The sequence below is a fragment of the Marmota marmota genome, unplaced genomic scaffold (assembly GCF_001458135.2).
Source record: "Marmota marmota marmota unplaced genomic scaffold, marMar, whole genome shotgun sequence".
In the NCBI taxonomy this organism is placed as follows: Eukaryota; Metazoa; Chordata; class Mammalia; order Rodentia; family Sciuridae; genus Marmota; species Marmota marmota.
Genome location: NW_025999862.1, coordinates 3,220,865 through 3,242,588, shown reverse-complemented (window position 1 = coordinate 3,242,588; position 21,724 = coordinate 3,220,865). Strand labels below are relative to the sequence as shown.

Sequence of the window (21,724 nt, the reverse complement as noted above, 5' to 3'; positions counted from 1 at the left end):
TCACGTATTAGTCATTTGACCTTGAGCAATCGATTTAACCCATGGAGCCTGGGGTTCTCATCAGCAAACTAGAATGCTTGCAGGTCAGCTGAGTTTCAAAGATTAGAAAGAGTGGCCGGAAAGGGCCCAGTCTCCTGCCAGCCCAGGGCAGGTGTCAAACACAGTAGCTGTCATCTGGGCCACCTGTGAGCATCGGAGGGTTTGCAGGGCCGATCAATCAGGCAGGGGGTGTGGTAAAAGGCTCCCAGGGGTGTCAGGCTGCTGCCCCCGAGGCTGTGTGTGTTCGAGTGTGTCTGTGTGTTTGCTTTGGTAATTCTTTTTTAATTATAAATATCGATTCATATTAATTTCTACGAAGTAATGGGTTTCACGGTGACAGTTCCACGATGCACATGTGGTGTCTTAGTTCTGTCCCCCTCCCCAGCCCCGTGTAATTATCACGCCTCCCTGACCCACCGCCCACATGCACACCCAACCACGGCCAGCGCCACAGCTGCTGGGGACGGGACCAACAGAGACAAAGACATAAACGATGTTTCACTTGGTCATGGGATTAGAAGTGAAGATTCTGTAATATAACCAAATATCAGCATTTATTACTAGCCACTGTGTATACATTTTGAAATTGTATACAGATGTAAATATAAGAGTCAAGAAAAATAAGTACCCAGGGGGAATTCAGTGCCTCACAAATGATTGTCTCTTCCTGATCACTGTCCCACACAGCTGTGCTTTTCCTCCAGACCTGGGAGAGACAGCCTCATGACCAGCTGTGGTGGTGCACACCTGCAATCCCAGTGGCTCGGGAGGCTGAGGCAGGAGGATCACAAGTTCAAAGCCAGCCTCAACAACTTAGCGGGCCCTAAGCAACTGAGTGAGACCCTGCCTCTAAATAAAATATAAAAAAAGGGACTGAGGATGTGGCTCAGTGGTTAAGCACTCCGGGATTCAATTCTTGTATCCTTGCTCCCCCCACCAAAATAGTTATGGGTTGCAGAATTGGAACAGTTCAGGGAAAGGCCCCCAGAGACAGACAGTGTGTTATAATTTAGCAGCTTGAGGACCAAATGCTATTCCCTCGCTGGCTTTCTTTGGTTTACAGAGTGATTTTTAAATGTTATTAAACTGTCTCAACACTTAGAAACAGGATTTTTTTTTTGCATAAAATATCCAATTTTTAAAATCTTTCTTGAGTATCTTCAAGATTGGACAATAGTGAACCTGTATTATGACCTGGCAGTATTCGCTGCAGTTGAGGAGTGGGAGAGTCTATCTTGGGCACACATGCAAGTGCTTGGTACTTTGCTACAGACTCCCCCACTCCCTGCCGCACCACATCTGCTCTGCTTCATTTGTTATGGTCCCAGCCTGGCTCATCATAGGCACCAGAGTGTGCAGCCACTAGTGTCCCTTGATTCTTCTTGGGGTAAGAACTGAAGAATTAAGAACTGTGCCATCATAAGTCTTGTAGACTAACAGAAAAGACGAGATAGAAAAACATGGAGTTGGTATCCACACAAACAAGAGCAATAACAAACTGAATACGTCATGGTGTCGTGGGGTTGTGGTAAATCAACGCCCACTGCCTGGAGGAGGTGGCCTGGGCTGGGTGTGCATGGTGTGACCTTTTCTGGAGCACCCTCTCGTGTGCCTTTTGGTTGTGGAAAAGGGACCCCGACTTGTACAACAGCTGACCTCTAGGAGGGACCCCGGGGTGAGGGGCTGGGGGGGAGGTCACTTCCCCTGGGAAGATCTTTCCAGGTCATGTGGGAGGCTCTCGTTGCTTCTGGGAGATTCAGTCAAGAGTCACAAGTTCAAGTTCAGAGACACTGAGACTCCAGACACTTGTCCACACAGAACGGAGGGGTCAGAGCCAGCAGAGCCTGACGGGTGAGTCCACCGTGCCCACCTCAGGAGGGACTTGACCGAGAACCTGTCCCCTCCCTGGCCTGCAGCCCCCATCTGTGCCAGGGGCCCCTCAGCCCTGCGCCAGAGGTCACACCAGGAAACGCCCAGCCTGAGAACAATGCCTGCCCTGGCCTGAGTCTGCAGAACGGCCTGTAATCTCACCCGGGAGGCCGCCCCCAACTTCCTCGTCCCGGGTTCTGATGCTGACCCCAACCTGGAAGTGTCAGGGGCCCGCGGAAGAAAGAGACGCACAGTCTGTCCCACCAGCCCAAAGCTGTGACACGCCAAGGCTCCCCGGCCCCAGGCATCCTGCTCCGCTTATCTCCTGCATCCTGAGCCCTGCCTGTTGTTCTGCCCCGTTTCCAGGGTTTCAGGGCCTTGGAGAGGCAGTGTTGCTGAATGGTTAGTGCCGGCATCCTGGATGGGCCTGCCCCTCACCAGCTTGTGACCCCAGGCAGGAGATGAAGACCCTCTGTGCCTCAGTTTCCTCGAGTGTAAAATGAGGGTGTCCATGATGCCAATCTGATAAGGTGTGGAGCTAAATATGATGATTTCCAGAGAGCATTGAGAACACGTGGGACTCAGCCAGCGGCTCGGGAGGCAGGAGGATCGTGAGTTCAAAGCCAGCCTCAGCAACAACGAGGTGCTTAGCAGCTCAGGGAGACCCTGTCTCTAAATAAAATACAAAATAGGGCTGGGGTGTGGCTCAGTGGTTGAGGGCCCCTGAGTTCAGTCTCCATCCAAAAAAAAAAAATACGCAGGAAGAGCTCCCTAAAGCGTTAGCCAATCTTCTGGGCAGGCCACAGAGATAGGCGTCCCAGGCTTCTAGGATGACAGATCATTATTTCCAACTTCCTTTCCACAGTAATTGTCATCGCTGTCACTGTTGCATGCTTCTTCTAAGCCAGGAAGGTGCTAAGCAGTTCACTTCTCTCATGTGCTCCTTCAAACCCAGCAAGGTCGACACTGCTATTCCCCTCATTCTGCAGAGATGAACATTGTCACTCAGAGAGGCTAAGCAGTGTGCCAAGGTCACACAGCTCGTAAGCAGCAGTGTCAAGATGCTGACCTGTAGCCATGAGACTGCACAGCCACTCCACAGCTCTAGTAGATGCTCAGGACAGGAGACCAATTCCGTTACTTCTAGGCAAAGGGGACACTGAGACCTCGTGGCTGTGTGTGTTCCGCTGGTTGTCGCTCTGCCTTGGATGGGCCAAGTCTGGATGGGGCTAGCAGTCAGTCCTCCGTGGGGCTCCAGGAGCCCGTTTTAGGAAAGAGATGAGAGTGATCTGAATTTGGCCAAGGATGAGGCCACGTGGTCCTCGAAGGGACTTGAAAGGGCTTATTGCAGATTTTCCTCCTCGGCCGTCTAAACATCTCCCACCACCGCCTCCGTCTTGGTGACTCTTTTGCTTTCACAGCTGAAACAATAAATGTAAGAGTCAAGAGGGACGCTGAGGGTACAGCGATTCCAAATGCCGATTCTACCACTTACCAGCTGTGTTGTCTTAGAAAAATTACTGAATTCTCTGAGCTGCAAGAGCACCATCTACAAAGTGGGGCAGTAAGAGCCTGGGCCTCCAGTCGGGGCAGGGAGGTGATGCATTCCTCTGGGGCCGGAGGCACGTCTGGGATCCAGCTGCATGATCCTGGGCTGGGGACTTGACCTCCCGTGCCCCAGGGTCTCCGCCTGCTGGGGATGGGGCAAGTGTGACCTCACAACACTGAGTGCAGAGCGGCTGAGCGACATTGGCGACCCGGCAGATGCCAGTGTGTGTGAAGATGAGGCCGGGGACTCCAGATGATGCCAGCCCGTGAGGCAGCCTCTCGGCCTCAGAAGTGGCATTCCGCATGGGTCTGACCAGGCCGCGACCTCCCTCCGCCCCTCTGCTCCCCTCTCACAGCAGAGGCCTGAGGGGTGGCCGAGTCTCCCCATGCAGAGCCCTGCTCAGCAAAATCACACGCTGTGCAAGATCCGGTGTCAGGACGCGTTCCTGGGCCCAAGGTGGGTGTCCCAGAGACTGCTCCTCCTGCAGGGACCTGTGTGACACAACAGAAGGCAGCTGACCCCAGCTCAGGGCTCGAGGCAGGAGTGGGCAGTCAGGGGCCTTGCTAAGCCCACGTGCCCCTCGCAGTCCAGTGGCTGGCCCTGGGGCCCAGGTCCACAGGCAGGGGTTGCTGAGAAGTCGATGCCCGAGGAGGAGGCCGGGTTCACAGGGAGTCTCTGGGAGGCCCTGGACGGCACTCTCCCTCTCTGCCCTGAAGTCCCTCAGCCACAAAAATGGGGCCACTCCAGGTGGTTTTATGACTCTGTTGAGAAAAGGTGAAAGGAGCCTTGGGAAGTGCGAGGGTTGCCTGTGGACGGGACAGGCCCAGTCCACCACGTGGCACCCCAGCAGCAGCTCCCCGAGGAGTGGAAAAGTCGGGGGAGAGGGGCCAGCATCACAGCCAGTTCCCATCTGGACGGGAGTCAGGGTCAGGGAGCCTGGGGCCCAGGGTGGGCAGCAAGGTCGCAGGTGCCTGGCCTCAGTCAGGAGGGCCTTCTGGAAATAGGAGGTGAGCCCTGACTTCAAGGGAGAAGTCACCTAAGGATGGGGTGTCAGGGGACTTGGGTGAGAGGCAAATCCCGAGCTACAGAGGAAGCCCCCAAGGACAGGCAGCAGCTGACATTCACAGCACCCAATGCAGCAGCTGGTGTTGAGCAGATGTGTACAAGAAGACAGCTGTCCTCCCCCTCACCTGTGGGGGACATCATCCAAGACCCCAGTGAATGCCTATAACTACAGAGAGAACTGAACCCCACATACATGCACACCTATGATAAGGTTTAATTTATAAACTCAGGCACCGTAAGAAATCAACTTTGATAACCAATAATAAACAGGACAATTGTAACAACATGCTGCAGTAAAATCACCACTGTCACCACTCTGTCACTTGGGACCATGGTTAAATTAACAAGGATTACTAGAACACAAGCACTGCCACACCAGGCAGTGATGACCAAGATGGCTACTCAGGGACTAATGGGCAGGTAGCATATAGAGCATGGATACGCTGAACAAAGGGAGGATTCACACCCTAGGCAGGGCAGAGCAAGTCAGCACAAGATTTCATCACTCCACTCAGAATGGCGTGACATTTAAAATTTAGGGATTGTGGTATTTTCAGACTGTGGTCAACTGCAGGTAACAGATCTGTGAATAGGAAACCAGGGATCTGGGAGAACTACTGTGAACACTCGTGAACTGGCAGGAAGGGAACGAGGCCCAAGTGTGCAAAGAGACGATTTTCTTTACCCCCCCCCACCCTGGACTTCTCGCCTCTGCCAAAGGGAGAGAAAAGTAATCCCAGGAAATGCAGCTGCTTCCTGTTGAGCCCTGGCCTCTCAGGGTCCCTGCCGGCGGATTCAGGACACCATTGGCTTCTCTCTCTTTCCTCCTCCCAGATCAGTGGGGGCAGCCTCTGGATGTCACAGGGTTAGGAGGGACAAGGCTGCATCCTCTGTCCATTCTGGGTCTGAACTGTCCATCCTGCCGAGGACTGGGCAAGGCCCTCCATTCCCCAGGGTGGGGGGCTGTAGCCAGGTCCCCGCTCCCACGTTCTCCCCTCCTATGCCTGCAGCCTCTCACGACCTCTTCCCGGCCCTTGGGGGCCAGGGTTGGACCCAGCCGCAGGGTGGGGACGCCTCTCTACTCTCCCAGTGTCTTTGCCCAGGGCTCCCCCTGGCAGCCCACATGGAGCTCACTGCGGACATCTTCACACGGACACCAGGCCCGCATTCACCCTCACCCCTTCCTGGATAGAACGGCCTTGTTTCTGGAAACACGGGGCTGGGCGGAGAATGGGAAGAAGCTGGAATAAACCAGGGTTCTCACAGGAAGGGGGGAGCAGGACGGCCACTGCAGGCAGCCCTGGGCGTCTGCACAGCCTCCTCCCACCCGCCAGCTCCCGCCCATCCCCAGGGGCTCACCCAACAGGAGGAAGAGCAAGGACACCAGGGGACATGTCCAGGCTGGAGGGCAAGGCTGGCCAAGGGCGGAGGGGTCAAGGCGCCCGGAGTTAGACCAAGCGCCCACCAGGCAGCCCACAGGCCTGCTTCCATGGAGTCTGCAGGAAGGTGGCACTCGAGTGGCCCCCAGGGCTCCAGGAGAGCACAGAGGTGGCCTCGGAATTGGCAGATCACCTGAGGAGCTTCTGAGGCTAGCTGTGCCCTATGCTAGGGGGAATCTCTCTCCCTTTCTGTTTTTGTTTTTGTTTTACATTCTCTTTATTTATTTGTTCTTCTTAGATGCACACGACAGTAGAGTGCATTTTGACATATCCTCATACATGGAGTATAACTTCCCGTTCTTGTGGTTGGACATAGTGTGGAGTTCCACTGGTTGCGTATTCACGTGTGAACATAGGAAAGTTCTGTTCAGTTCATTCTACTGTCTTTCCTATTCCCACCCCCTTCCCTTTATTCCCTTTTATCTAATCCAATGAACTTCTATTCTCCCACCCCACCACCTTATTGAGTGTTAGCATCTGCATATCAGAGAGAACAGTCGGCCTTTGGTTTTTGGGGATTGGCTTATTTCACTTAACATAATAGTCTCCGGTTCCATCCATTTACCAGCAAATGCTATAATTTCATTCTTCTTTATGGTTGAGTAATATTCCATTGTGTATATATTCTACATTTTCTTCATCCATTCATCCATTGAAGGGCACCTAGGTTGGTTCCATAGCTTGGCTATTGAATTGAGCTGCTGTGAACATTGATGTGGCTGCGGCACTGTAGTATGTTGATTTTAAGTCCTTTGGGTATGTGCCAAAGAGTGGGATAGCTGGGTCAAATGGTGGTTGCCTTCCGAGTTTTCCGAGGAATCTGCCCATCTTAACTGCTAGATGGGGACAGCGAGGGAAGCCTACACCTGGTGATCATTCCTGCTCCTGGTACCACGTGTCTCTGGGGAGTCCAGGACACCCAGCCTGACCACCCATCTCTGCTGCCCACCAAGGCTGAACCCCGTCCTGCCTGATGAGCCAGGAAGGGCCTCTGTGCTCCACCTGCAGCCTCCCTGTGTCTCTCAAAGACGGCTCTAGCTCCAGGTTCCATTTGACCTGCAGTCCCCGCTGATTGACAGTGGGCTGCTGGAAAGAATTGTGAAGCAATTCGGAGGAAAAGTAGCCGTGACAGACCAGCAATGTCTGCCCAGTGTGTGTGTTGGGGGTGTGTGTGTAAACTGTGTCCACACCTCCTGGAACCCGTCATTCTGTATTCACCTGATCTGGGGGACGTCTTGGGTCCAGGGACATCGTCACAACGCAGATCCGAGCTGTACACCAGCGAACGCTTAACAGCGGGCTCTTGGGACAGCAGCACTGCTTTGTAGATTTGACCAATTTCTGTGGCATGAATACTTCCACCGTGGCCATTTTTCAGCTGCCAACGTAAAGTCACCAAGCACCAAGTGAGGGCGAGATGTGCGTGGTTGGCCCTCACAGGACCGTCCACTGTGGTCCTCGGTGGTCACCATTTTTCCCCAAGTGTGGCCCACGGCAGGCTGCTCTGGGGGGAGCTCTAGACTAGGTTCAGGATCCCTAACCAGCCAGGAACCGCTGGCAGGTCACTTCCCTCTCCGACCTCCATCTCCTCATCTGCCCAAGGGGGCTGGTGGGCCGGGGGAGCTACGCGGTGGGGCTGCTTCGTCAGCCACAAAGCAAGGCTGCCAGATGTGCCCCAGGAGCGGCCAGTCCAGAAGGTCCACCCAGCAACCGCCCACAGCCCCCAGAGATCGGGGTCTTGGCTGGAGGGCCACGAGAGGGAGGGCTCAGTTGGTCCCCGGCATGTCAGCCTTGGAGGCCAGAGACTGCCACCAAGCCCACCCCGTTCTGAACAGCCACCTGGCTGGCCACAGACAAAATTCTCTACACGGTTCTTGCAGACTGTTTTTTGGATTCTTCAGCTTCTAGGGCCCGTGTGCGGAGAGGCTGCACTCCCGGGGCCAGCGGTACTTGAGCTGTGTGGCCTTGGACCCAGCTTGAGCACCAGCTGTGGTGTCTGAGCTCTGTGACTTCGAAGCACACACGCCCCTGGGCCTCAGCCTTTCCCATCTGCAGAGTGGGCATGAGGGTCATCGTGGGCATGAGGGTCATCGTGGCCACTTCACCGGACTGTCAGGCAGACTGAGTGAGACCAGGCACGCCGAGTACTTGGCACGGTGTCCGGCCCAGGATAACACCAAGGTCGCGGGTNGAGGAGCCAATCAGCTAGATGTTGCTAGGGCCGCTGTGAGCCAATCATCAGCCGGCAGCTGGAAGTTTGCTGGGGCCCCTTTGGCTGTGGCTCTCAACATAAATGCTCACTATGGAGTTGACATTTGTCCTAGCAAGGCCTTGGGTGGAGGCAGAACAGGCAAAGCTGCAAAAGAATAGGGTCCCAAAAGCTGGCAAAGCGCAGGCCAGTCAGGCTGAGGGCCGGACAGCGGCGTGGCGGGCGTGAGCTGGAGGGACCGTACTGCGGAGCCCCGGAGGCCCAGCGCGGGCTTCTGTCCTCGGTGCTAGTGACGTTTGGTGCCAGACACATCTTTGTTGCAGGGGCTCTGCACAGCGTCTGTTTAGCAGCAGTCCTGGCCTCTACCCGCTAGAGACCAGGGCAGCTTCCCATTGTGACCATCGAAAATGTCTCCAGACATTGCCAGCTGTCCCCTGGGCCAAGATTGCCCTCCGTTAAGGAGCCCTATTCGGGCAGGCGGAGTGTGGCCAGTATGTCCGTTCCCCGAGGTCTGGAGGAAGCCAGGGGTGCAGAGCACCTGTCCTGGCAGAGATGGGTGGTGCGTGCACGCGGCAGAGCGAGCGCCAGGGGGCCAGCTGGGGGAGGCCTGGCGGCAGGTGCCAGCAGGCGTGGGGCAGGGCTCGGACCCCAGCTGCTGGGAGCCCAGCCGTCAGCCAGGGTCAGAGCGCAGCTCGAGTGACAGTGAACCAGGAGCACTCTGTGCCTCCTCCCACCCCTGCCCAGGACCAGGACTGGATTCGAGATGGCAGGGCTGAGCAGGCTGTGCCTTCCACCCTTGGGGACCTTGTGACCTTCATTCGGGAGAACAACAGGCTTCCGAATAAGAGAGACCCGGTTCGAATCCAGGTTCTCCCACATGGAAACTAAGCCTGGAAAATAAAATTTAAAAATTTAGAAAAACAGGTGCTGCCTAAGATAAGCACCGCCCGGGGGCCGCTTAACCTCAAGGCTCGGATTCCTGTCTGTGAAGCCGGAGCAGCCGCGCCAACCTCACCTGGCTGCTGCAGGGGCTGATGCGATGTCATAGTCACTCACCTAGCGTCCCACCTGCCACATAGCAGGCACGCCGTAAAGGTGGAGTGAAGGAAGGAAGGAAGGATGAATGCATGAATGACTTTCTCCCCCAATTCTCACATTCATTTCAGTCTCTCCTCTGGAAACTTGACTTCTCGGCAAGAGGAAATGAGCTCTCCATCTCTGGAGTCCCAGAGGTTAGCATTGAGCCTGGTAGAAAATAGCAGGTGATGAGCCAGGCCTGGTGGCACACGCCTGTATTCCCAGAGACTTAGGAGGCTGAGGCAGGAGGATCGAAAGTTTAAAGCCAGCCTCAGCAAAAGTGAGGCCCTAAGCAACTCCATAAGACCCTGTCTCTAATTAAAATATAAAAATGGGCTGGGGATGTGGCTCAGGGGTTAAGCGCCCCTGGGTTCAATCCCTGGAAGACAGCATGTGCTTAAACAGTGAAGGTTTCCTTCCTCAAGGGCAGTGACTTTGCATTGTTCAGTTTATGAAACCCTAGCCCAGCGCAGTGAGTGACACACAGTAGGCCTTCCTACCGTGGAGATGAATGAAGGAGTGAACGGATACACAAAAGGAGGCTAAAACAGAGGCACACCCTGAATGCTACTCCCCCCACACTTTCTCACAGGGCCCCTGCCTGTGTGTCCATGTAGGGGGAACATGGCTACCGTGCTTGTAGGAGGCAGCTCAAGCCCTGGGAGAGAACAGTAGGAAGCGAGGCAGCAGGGGACAGACCTGGGGAAGAAGGTCTTGGATGAAAGTCCCCATAGTGGGTGGCTGCTGTGGACCCTTCTCCAGAATCCTGCTGCGGGTCGCTCCACCCACCCTGGGGAGCTGGGACAACCTCCATAATTCTCCTGGCTCCCGGGAAGAGGCTCCCACGTCCAGCAGCGGGTGTACAGTGGCGTGGACGTATGTCCTCCTTCCCTCAGGATGTGAGATGTGGGCAGGATCCCCTCCACAGGCCTCAGGACACAGCGTGCTTTGTTAGGCAGACCCCTGGATGGGGGCGTGGGACATCATCAGTCAGTGGCCACTAACCTTCGTGGCTTCCCTTCCCTTATCTGCACAGTGGAGCCTCGATGACGCCTGGGGTGACTCTATCCCTTGATCCCCTGCAAAGTGATGGGCCCGTCAGTAGTTAGGTGACTGAGCCCGGCCACGTGGCCTGCGTGGGAGACCAACCAGTGAGAAGAAGGCACAGCTAGACTTTGCAAAGCCACTGGCTCCCTGGCCACCTCAGAGCTGCCGGGAGCTGCCCAAGCACCAGATGAAGTATCAGCTTCGAAATCCAGGGGTCCCCACCCCGGACCCGGTTGGTGAGAGCTGGCGGGACCAGGACAGTAGCTGGTTTTCCCCAGGAGGGCCTGACCACTTTCCAGAAGGACCCATGGAACGGTCCATGTCACCCTGGACGGGGGAAACCTCAGAGATGGAGAAAGCTTTCTTTTTAGGCCCCCTGAGTCCTTTTCCCTTCCAATGACACAGTGTCAGCACATAGGGACTTTTCTCCTTACCAGGGACTGAACTCAGGGGCCCCCAACCACTGAGCCGCATCCCAAGCCCCATTTCGTATTTTATTTAGAGACAGGGTCTCACTGAGTTGCTTAGCACCTCACTTTTGCTGAGGCTGGCTTTGAACTCGCGATCCTCCTGCCTCAGCCTCCCCAGCCGCTGAGATTACAGGTGTGCGCGACTGTGCCTGACAGCTTTTCTCCTTTCTGAAGTCCCTGTAAATGACAGGTAGGGACAATGGTAGCCTGGAAGAGTTTGGCAAAGCAATTCCCTTACATAAGACAAAGGAGCCATAGGAGATGAGAGGGTTGAGCCTGGACAGAGGAGCAGAGTGGACATGACAGGCGTCCCAGGGAGAGGTTTGGGAGGATGTGGGTCTGAAGCAACTGTCTTGTGTTTTGAGTGACAGGAGTAGAGAAGGGCACAGGAGTAGAGAAGGGTTGGGGTGCTCCTCCAGGTACTAGCTGCTTGGCCAGGGAAGCTCCTCATTTTTTCCTTGCCCCACTTTCTTGATCTGCAACCTGGGGACAATAGAATCTGCTTCGCAATGGAAAACACTCAGCATTGTTCCGGCACCTAGGGAGGACCTTAGGAGTCCGTGCAGGGCTGATGGTAGGGGTGATAGAGAAACCCTAGAAGTCCCTAGTACAATGGCCATCCCTCGGGGTGCTCTCCGGGAACCCTGCCCAGCGCCCACTCCCGTGTTAGCTCCCTGTGCAACGGAGACGCTAATGACAGGCAGGCCCTGGCCAGTGTCACAGGGAACTTCCCCAGAACTTGCTGCTCTGGAGCACAGGTCACGTCAGGTCTGGCGGGTGCAGAACATCTGCCCTCCATGTGGCTGAACCATCCAGAGATTGCCACAGGCTGCTTCTCAGGCCGGAGACACATCCCCCAGGCAGGAGGCATGGACTCCCCAGCTGGGCCGCCCTCTGGCAGACTATACCCGGGGGGGTATTTTTTCAGGTTCTGGGTGACATTCCCCTGCCCCTCAGCCTAACAGGTCCCAGATGTGCCCCTCTCCCCACTCCCGTCCCACGCTGCTGCTGCTGCTGCTGCGTACCCGGGCTTCCTGGCCCTGTCGCTGCACCTCTTGACATTTTTTTTTTTTTGCTTTGTTTTTAATTCAAAATATTTTGTCCGCCTTCACATGACAACTTGACAGAGGCCAACGTGAGAAGGGCTGCTTCCTCTAGCTGGGACCAGGACAGAGAATCTGGCAGACCGAGACAGGGACACTGGCGCTGGGAATCCGAGGAGCAAGGGAAACGCGGGGAGTCTTTATTGGCTGAGCATAAAAGCAGCTCAGGCAGCAGCTGAGTGCATGTGGCCCGGTCACCAGGGGCTGGGAAGCCAGGGCCGTGGCGTTCTGTGGCTCACCTCCCCCGAGGCATCCTGTCTTTTTTTTTTTTTTCATTTAAAATGGTTTATTTGGACAGTTTTCTTAGGGCACCCATGTTCACACATTCTGCTGTAAGTTAACCCATTCTAGAACCTTCTTGGAAGTTGGAATTCAGGCTTTTCCATTACACATTTTGCTTGCCTCTGGTCACCTGGGAAAAGGCTGTCTGTAGTCACTAAGGGTCCTTATCTTAAGGCACCTTCCATTCTCTACCTTCTTTGCTCCGGGGCCCCCACTCCCTTCGCTGTCTCCTCAAAACACTTGACTGTGATTCTTGCCAATAATGAGACAGGGCTGGGCCGCCGGAGGGAGAGGGAACCCAGGGAGGAGGGGAAGAGAGGCGTGAGTGGACAGCTGGGCTGGGGGCCCAGAGGTGGGCGGTGGGAAAGCAGCAGAGGACGGCAGACCCAGGAGGGGTCAGGATGCCTGACTCACCACGGCACAGAAATCAGGCCTGCCAGATAGACATCAGGCGGGGATCTGAATGAGAAGGACTGAGAGGCGGCCCCGCCCTGCCCCTTCCTGCTTGTTTTCCACTGAGTGTGTGTCCTGTGTGTCGAGGGAAGCCTGGAGCGCGCTGTCATTCCGCATCTCTTTGGATGTCATTTTGACCTTTCTCAGTGTGTCTTGGTGCCCACATCCCACGCTGTGGAAAGCAACCTGGATCGTGAGCACAAGCAGGTCCCAGGGAGCCCATGTTGTGGGGTGAGAAACTGAGGCCTGGGGACCACTGTCAGGTGCCCTGCAGGACTGAGCCTGGGTCCCAGACCTCGGCGTTTCCCATCCAGTCATGAAAACGTGGAGATGAAATAAAGGGGGAAAAGATTATGGTGGTGAAAGTGAGCCAGGAATATGCCACCTCCCAAGACCAGATGGAAACGCCTCCCCAGCTCAAGAATTCCTGGGGGGCGACGGACCCTCCTATGGACAGCGGCACTGACCGGCTTCTCTCTCTCTCTCTCTCTCTCTTCCAGGACCTCCTGTAAGTACTCACTTGGCGGCCAGCTCTTGCACACCTGAAAGTCTATGTCTCTACCGGTAACAGGGTCTCTGGGGGGGACACAGGCAGCTGTCTTCCGGGGGCCTCCTGTGCTTCTGCAAGGCCTTCTAGAATGTTCCATGGGAATGGAGGCCGCTAGTTCACTTTCCACGCACCTCTGTGCTCCTGTAGGGCTAGACAGTGGCGTCCCCAGGGGCAAACCAGGCCCTAATTTCATGCCCAAAGTCTGGCTTGGCCCTCTTTAGACCAGCTCCTTTGTCCTTCAGAGAAGCAACTGGAGTCCAAAAAGCAGCAGGTACTAGAAAGAAGGAAGAGCCCGCCCTGCTCCTTCTGTCCATGAAGAAAGCAGGTCAGGGGCGGCTCCAGGCGGGGGCTGCTCTGGAGCACTCAGCGTCCATGCCCCCAAGCAGGCAGCTCCATTCTGGCCAAGTCACTTGGGGCAGGCAGAGCTGGTGGCCATCTGAATGAGAGCAGTGTCCGCGATCAGCTGGGGAGATGACACATAAGTTAAAGACACCAAGTGGCTCCTCTTCCCAGGCTCCACTCCCAGGGTGGGCAGGGGATCTGGGTCATTTCCAAAGAACCCAAGAAGAGCCCAAGGAGACCGTCTTCCCGTCTCCCCGAGGTAATAGATCCAAGGAACAGGAGCACGTGTCCTTTGAGGAACAGCATTTGATATCTCAACAAGAGACTCAGAGGGCGTTGGGGGCGCTGAGGGGGGTTGGAGCTGAAAGGCTTCAGCCCCCGCAGCAGACCTCTCCCAAGGTTACTGAAATCTCCGTCGCTCGGAGAAATCATTTCCAGAGTTGTTTTCCTCGTGATCTGTACATGTGAGAGCAGCCTGCCCGATTTTTAATAAGACTGTTATTTATATAATATTTCATCCATGCCCTGAAACGCCCTCAGACCCAGGCTGGGGATCCTGTCTGGTTGGATCCCCTGTCTGGCAGATCCCAGGGAAAGAGGAAAATCAGGTCTTTCCTTGAAAGGAGGAGGGCTGGTTTATCACAGCTTGTTGGGATGTCAGGCTGCAATTCCTATCATCCATCTTCTAAAATAAACCGCCAGAGGGAACGTCCAGAGACCACCTGCTGGAGCTGGGACGCTGGGCTCCTTGTCCCCCTGCTGGAGCCTCCTCCAGGACCAGCCCACGGGGGCTCTCCAGGGACATCATCTGAGTCCCTGCCTGGCTGGAGGATCCTTTTCTCAATCGCAATTTAGCATTTTGAGAGTTTGTGCCTGCCTCATGCGGAAGTTGTTCCCAGCCAGGGTGGACACTGCCATTCTGGGGTCTACAGTGAAGTGGGTCTCTGCTTCAGTCTTGGCCCACCTGTCCGCCAGCCGGGGAGTCAGGTAGAGGTAGCTCCTCCCACCAGAGGCGCCCTGAACCTCTGCCCAAACCACAAGGCAGGAGGAGGAGGGAGCAGGAAGCTGGCCAAGGAGGCGGTCACCTCCTCAACCCTGTTCTCTCCACTTCCTGCAAAAGAAGGACGCCAGTGGCCAGAGGTGAGTGCTGACCGGATGCCTGTCCACTGCCCTCCGGGTGTATCTCAGGGCTGGCTTTGTCCTTCCGGTGGACGCCAGGGCTATCCATAACCATGGAGGATGGGTTGATGTTGCAGCCCCCCCTCCTGCCCAAGGCAGACATTGCTAATCAATGTAGCCAGTTACTCCCGATCCATCTGAGCCGGTGCCCCAACTGACGTCGGCCGTCCCTGGGTTGGATGGGAAGATGTGCTTAATACTGGGAACTGAAAGCCTGAGTCAGATGCCCATGGGAATAGGGAGGACTATAGGGAAACACTGAATGTCAGCTGCCAGGCAAGGTGAGCATGACCCTTGCCGAAACTCGAGCCGTCACTCTGTGCGTGTGAGGTGCTCTCAGGTCGGCATGCGGGCTGTGTGGCCCAGTGACTAGGAGCACAGCTCTGGAGCCCACTCTCCAATCCTGTCACTGCCACTCCTCGCTCTGACTTGACAAGTTATTTAATATCTCTGTGCCTTAGTTTCTCCATCTATAAAATGGGAATTGTCATGGTTTCTGACTATTGGGGGGCGTATATATTTACATGAACATTACATACATGTATATATTTTCTTCCATTTAGAGAATGTTAATTCATTTGGTCCTAGACTCAGAACTTCCTTAGATGATTCCCCCAAAGGTCTTTAATTTTTAAGGAGGAGATTGTTATTCTGTGAATTTTTATTAATTTATTATTTCATTTGTTTCTATCCTCCCTCATTCTGAGGAGGAGGTTTGTAACTTAGTCAAGCAAACGGAGAGCAGAGGCAGGAAGACTTGGTTTTGAGCTCCCTGGTGGTCAGAGCAAAGAGGAGGGCGGTTTGGGGGAGACTTGGGGGACAGTGAAGTAGGGATGTGCCTGTGGTTTGGGAAGCACAGCTTTTCCTGGTCCTGGGCCTGAGATGAGACCCCCTGTGTGTTCTCATGAGGGTCCCGCCACCTGGATGACCCGGTTGTACATACAAGGGGCTGTGACGGAAGCATCCATCTGTTCCTCATTAGACCCTTTGCGTGAGGTTGGGACCCCCACAGGCCGGTCCGTTCCCTGGGGCAGGATGTCACCGCCCCACCTCCTGTCCCACTGGGTGGTGTTAGGGGAGGGGCTGGTTAGAAGGGAAGGGCCTGGGCTCCTTGATGTGGTGTGAGGAGGGGCCCGTGCTGTCTTTCCTGGGGTCTGGACAACTGGAGGCTGGGCCACCAGGTTCGTTCATTCACAAATGACCAGGAGCTCAAGCCTCCTCAGGCCCATTCCTGTAAGAAACAGGAACGGCTCCCCCAGGCCAGGAGCACTGGGGGCAAAGCCTCGCAGAGCAGAGGGATGGGGTGAGTCCTGCCCCCTTACCCAACATCTCCCCGTCATTGAGAGTCACTGCACCATCGCTAAGGGACAGGGGACAGAACCCCTGCTGCTGCCTGCGTTTACCTCTGCAGTTACTCAGAGACACCCGGACCCGCCTCCGTTCTGCCTTAGGTCTCTGGGAAGAGCAGGGTATCTGGAAGGAGAGACACTGTACCCAGAGGAACCCAGGCCAGCACCATGCCCCTCCCCCACCTGTCCCCTTCCCTCCTACCCCAGTGGTAACAGCCCGGTGTCCTCTGTGCTTGCTCACTGCCAGCCCCAAGCTCAGCGCTCCACACACAACATCTCATTTAATCCCAAAAGATAAGTAACGAGTGCTCTTCCATTTTCAAGGAAACAGAAACACAATGAAACCAGACTGTTTAAGGTCCCTTGCTTGCTTAAGGTCACTCCACCAGTGAGTGGCAGAGCCAAGATTTGAGCTCAGGTAGGCTGAGCACCTGCTCCTTACCCATCTGTCTTACGGAGATGCCTCCACCTGTCCTGCATCCCAGAGCCCCGCCATACCAGGGTGGGGGGCCAGCTGCCCATGAGCCCCAGGAGTCTCCCCAGTCCTGGCAAGGTGCTCCCGGGTGCCCCAGGAGGCAGCCAGCAGGACAGCTTCTCAGCCACCCTCTTGGATGCATCGGGGAGTTGGCACCCCAAGGTGAACAGGCTTCCTTGGTTTCGACTGGTTCTTAAATTGCTCCCTCTGCACGTGGCTGTGAAGGGAACCACTGTGACGGATGGTGAGGTTCATGACTGTTCCCTTTTCCATAGCATTTCTGATCCATTTTGTGGAGTCTTCTCCTGTGCCCACAGTTGTGCCAGGTGGAACTGCTAGGGTTGTGAATAACGTGTTCCAGAAACAGAGCTGTGGTCCGTGAACAAAGGTGGCCGGAGCCTCCGAGGCCCCCATGTGCCAAGGGCCAGCCCCCCACCTCCCACCTGACACTGACCTGCCGTGGCATGGATGATTGACTCTGGTCAGAGTCGTCACAGGAAGAACCACTGCTTCCCAGGATCCTCTGGGGGTGCTACCCCTGCACCTCCATGACCACGAGCCATGGGCTGAGAGGTGACAGTCCTCCAGCCCATGGCTTCCCAGTGGGTGATAGGTGCTCCCCTGCTTGGTGGGCAGGGAAGACCAATCCCCAATGCCCACCCCCACCTCCTCCTGGACCAAGGCCAGCACCCATGCGTGGTGCAGCGGAGGTTGCCCCGAGCGAGGCAGAGGGGCTCAGAGAGCGGACGCGCTTGTGGGACCCACAATCCTAATGGTCCTCAGTCGTGACGACTTTCCCACTGTTTTTATTTCTTGTCTCCCTGTTCCCTGTTCCCACCCCTGGGCCTGGCACGCCGGAGCCCCTGGCCACCTGGTTTTCTGAATGTAAGAGCTGAAAGGAAGCCTGCCCACCAAGGCCTCCCTGTTCATAAGAGAACAGCTCGGCGCAGGCGACTGCTGGTTGGTGTCGCTGGCCGAGGCAGTGCTGCCTGGTCGCTGTTCCCACTCCCTGACCCACACCAACCTCACTCTCCACTCCTTTATTTCAGGGCCCCACCGGAAGACCCGGGCTCCCAGTAAGTAACGCATCCTTTATTATACCTCTGTGTTGACTTTGCGGGGCTGGACCCAGGACCTTGTGCTCCACCACTGAGCTGAGCCTGGGCCAGCCCTCTCTCCGTCTGAGGCTGGCCGCGCTGGGCAGCTGGCTCCCCTCCGGTGTCTCTGAGTGAGAGGCCCCTCTGGACTCTCCTATCTGCCACTCCCAGCCCCGCCACCTTGGAGCCTGGATAAAATCTGGAGCCTGCAGCTGCTGCTGGGGCTTGGGTGTCCCTCCTGGGGCATCAGGCAGGTGGATCACGGCAGCAGACCCTCCTGATGCTGGAATTCATGTCTACGGAGGGTCCTGTAATGAGGGCTGAGAGGGCTGGTGAGCTCCTGGTGCACTAGGACCCCCTGCTCACTAGTTGACACCAACTACTGTTCCCTCCTTCACCCATGCCTCTGGTAAAAGAGCAAACTCAAAAACTTGGTTTTCCCCCTGTTTTTATTTCTGAATTCTAGAGAGGCTATGCCAAGGAATCATGGGAACTTTGAGACAAAAGCAGAAATTATACTAATAGCCACTTCCTACTGAAACTTTAATAGGTGCCCCCTATGCTAATCATTCTTCAGACTTGACTTGTTCAACAGCTCAGCACAATGGGTATGATTGTGCCCATTTTAGGGGTGAGGAAATTGAGACTTGGAGAGGTCAAATACATTGTCCACCCACCCACACTTCAGTGGTGGACTGGTTGAGGCGCACATTATCACATCCCATTCCATACCGCTGTTCCCTGTGGTCCGTGCTCAACATTTGAGACCCACCTTAAAAGTCGTCTAGTCATGGCTATGGAGTCAAGCCTGGATGGGGGAGAGGAGTCCTGGGAACAGACACTGCAGGGCCCTTGGCTGGGGCGGGGCTCAGGCAAGATGTTGTAGCCGGCCAGAGAGCTGAGGTGGGGCGCGGAGGGGGACCTGGGACAGCTCCTGTCTGCCCTGTCCCTCTGCCACATCCACTGGGTTCCACACTGTTCTGTGTGTCCCTCCTACTCCCCCTTTAGACATAAATTAGACTTCGGCCATTTGACTAATCCAACAGCTTCTAGAATCCATGCCCAGCACTGGCTTTCTTAATGAAATGCATGTGGAAGAATGTTTAGCCTTGAAAACAGAAATTCTCCCTGTAAGGAAGAGCCACGGAGCTGCAGAGGACGGTGAATCGGTCCTGTGAAATCCAAGGAGGGGAAAAAATCAGATGACCGAGGGGAGCGTGGGCAGGCTTTTTTTTTTTTTCTTAAAACATCCACCTTTAAAAAGCATTTAGGGGCGATCCACCCAGAGCAGGGCCTGCTGCACCGCTCCCCGGCTCTGGCCCTTCCATGCTGGTCCCCAACCTGAGCGTTTTATGGCCAGGACTGCAAAGAACATTAGTTTTAAAAAAAGAATCCAAAACACACATCCTGAAAGATCATCCAAAGCCCCAAAGCAAGTGGACCATGGAGATGTCACAGCCAACTGCCAGCTCTGGCCTGGCCATCTCAGCAGGACGAGCAGATCTCACATCCATGGGTCAAGCCCTGTTTGTGCTGCCACATGAAGGGACCTGGGAGTGACCCACGTGAAGATTTGCTGATGCTGGCGCCACTGTGGAAAGAAAAAGGTGTGAAGCCCAACCCCCTTGCCCACGGCCGTGCTGGGCTGAACACTAGCAGATGCGATTTGTCCAGCACTGACCAAGTGCCAGGCGTCAGGCGGAAGCTTCTCAGAGATGTCGCCTCTGGGATCCTCCCAGCAACCCACCAGAAACAGACTCTTGTAATCTCCATTCAACCCACTGATGCCAAGGGAGGTTAAGGAAACAGTCGGTGCTCATGACTTGCACTGCTACCTCGGCATTCTTGAGCAAATGTAGAACACCGCTGGTCTTGAAGACATCCTGTCATCAGGAGCCTAATTCCACCGCTGACTGCTATTCTCTGGTGTGTGTCACGTATGCCTTGGGATGCCAATGGTCCCTGGGGACATTTTGCCTCTGTGGGGTCAGCAGATGCACCGTCACCCCAGAACACACCTGCACATTCCGGAACACAGTTCTCTCCTGCCCACCGGCCAGATAAACGTGATCCTATTTTCTACACCTCATTACTCCCCATCCTTCCAGGCCCCACCCCGACTTTATGATGTCTGCATGCGCATGATGGCAAAAAAATATTTTCTACCCAAAGAGAGAGAAACAAAACTTAATAAGCAGATTTCCAGAGCAAGAAGATGTAACCCCTGGCTCCGAAGCAAAGCAGCTCCCTCTGCGCATCTGAAGCTCGTGATGCGGCTGAATCCACAGGGCTCACGTCTCTCCTGCCTGTGCTGGAGGTGGCCGTGGGGAGGCAGGGGGAGGACTCCATCCATGGGCAGAGGGACTGGGAGGAGTGGCGGAGCATGGCGCTGCTCCTCACTCTGGCTCACAGACCTAGGAAAGTGGTTCACCATCTATGTCACGCATGGGAGCTGCCCGTGCCATCCAGGCAGGCTGTACCCCAAACCAGGTGCACAGCTAGCCTGTGGGTCACCCTGGTGGGTCCCAGCCCCAACTGATTATTTATGCCTCCTTCATTAGGGGGACAAAGGTGCCATTGGGATGCCTGGACGTGTGGTGAGTTGGCCCATTTGAACCTGCTCGGGGGGGCCATTGCTTGCTTCTCCATGCTGGCCTGTCCTCCAACCATGGCAAGATGCTGCCCACCCCAAGCCCAGAGAAAGGGGAACCTTCAGGGAGGGACAGGGAAAGAGAAGGGAAGAAATTGTATTCCAGTCTTCAGACCTCAAAATAGGGTTTTGCAGAAGTTCACCCTCATCCACAGTCTCTGTGGTCAACCGTGGTCCAGAAATATTGCCCTGCGTAATAAGGTATTTTGAAGCCAGGCATGATGGCATAGGCCTGTAATCCCAATAATTTGGCAGGCTGAGGCAGGAGAATTGCAAGTTTGAGACTGGCCTGGGTGACTCAGTGAGAGCTTGTCTCAAAATAAAAGAAATAAAAAGGGCTGGGCGTAGTGGCGCATGCCTGTAATCCCAGCAGCTCGTGAGGCTAAGGCAAGGGGATCACAAATTTAAAGCCAGCCTCAGTAAAAGTGAGGTACTGAGCAGCACAGTGAGACCCTGTCTCTAAATAAAATACAAAATAGGGCTGGAGATGTGGCTCAGTGGTAATGCCCCTGAGTTCAATCCCCAGTACCCACAAAAAAATAAAAATATTAAAAAATAAAAAGGACTGGAGAATGTAGCTCAGTGGTAAAGCACCTCTGGGTTCAATTCTCAGTATTAAAATAATAATAAGAAGAATATATTTTGAGAGACCACATTTACATAACTTTAAAAAATATATTTTTTGTTGTAATTTTTCTATTTTATTATATTTATCATTAATATTTTACTGTGCCTAATTCATAAGTTAAACTTTATCATAGGTATGTATATGTATGCATGTATTTAAAAAAAAAACTGTATATACAGGGCCCGTTACAATCTAAAGTTCCCAGTGTCCACTGGGGGTCTTGGAATATGTCCCCTTTGGATAACCTGGGCCCCACAAAAAGCTGACACAGCAAGAGAAAAAAATCCAAAAAAATTTGCACCAACAAAGCTTTTTGCGGATCACCTCCTGGGTGATAGGGTGAGGCCCAGCCTCTGCATTGGGAGGCCTCGAGGCTGGCAGCTCCCCGTCAGGTTTACAGCTGTTCCTGCCACCTCCCCCCAGTAGGCCCACAGTGTCCAGAGGGGTCTTGTGGAGATGGAGACTCAAAGACAGGGAAGCCAGGGCCTGCTGCCAGGCGGTGCCTCCAGGTCCTCGCTAGGGCGTGAAAATACTTAATGTCTCCCGCTGAGAAATGAAGACAGAAAAGGAGATGAGAATGGATAAAAGGGAGAGTGTTGTCCAGAAATGGAAAGGCTGGCACCAGGCCCCGAGGTCTTGGCACCCGGGTTTTTCCTGGCAGCCTCTCCATGCTGGTCTCCAGGGGGCCAGAAAGGCTGCAGCCCGAGGAAGCAGTGGCCACGTACCAGCCTCACCGTCACACGGCCTGGTCCAGGACATGGCCAAGGCGGCGCCCCCCTGATCCCTGACTTTCCCCAGCCCTGGCCTCCACCTCCAGCCTGGCTCCCCAGGCACCTCCCCTCCCCCACCATC

The 21,724-nt window shown here is 54.9% G+C and overlaps 1 protein-coding gene across 15 annotated transcripts in view; it reads left to right on the top strand.

The window, feature by feature from the left end:
* The window catches only part of Col13a1 (collagen type XIII alpha 1 chain), a 144,577-nt gene that overhangs the window by 47,130 nt on the left and 75,723 nt on the right, over window positions 1–21,724 (top strand). For 10 of the 15 annotated variants that reach the window (XM_048809701.1, XM_048809642.1, XM_048809620.1 and 7 more), the window contains exons 3-5: window positions 13,103–13,110; window positions 17,547–17,573; window positions 20,156–20,191. In XM_048809701.1, coding sequence (XP_048665658.1) covers window positions 13,103–13,110; window positions 17,547–17,573; window positions 20,156–20,191 — 71 coding nt within the window. The remainder of the gene's footprint in view (window positions 1–13,102; window positions 13,111–17,546; window positions 17,574–20,155; window positions 20,192–21,724) is intronic. The other 5 variants (XM_048809659.1, XM_048809686.1, XM_048809631.1 and 2 more) reach the window with 2 other exon arrangements.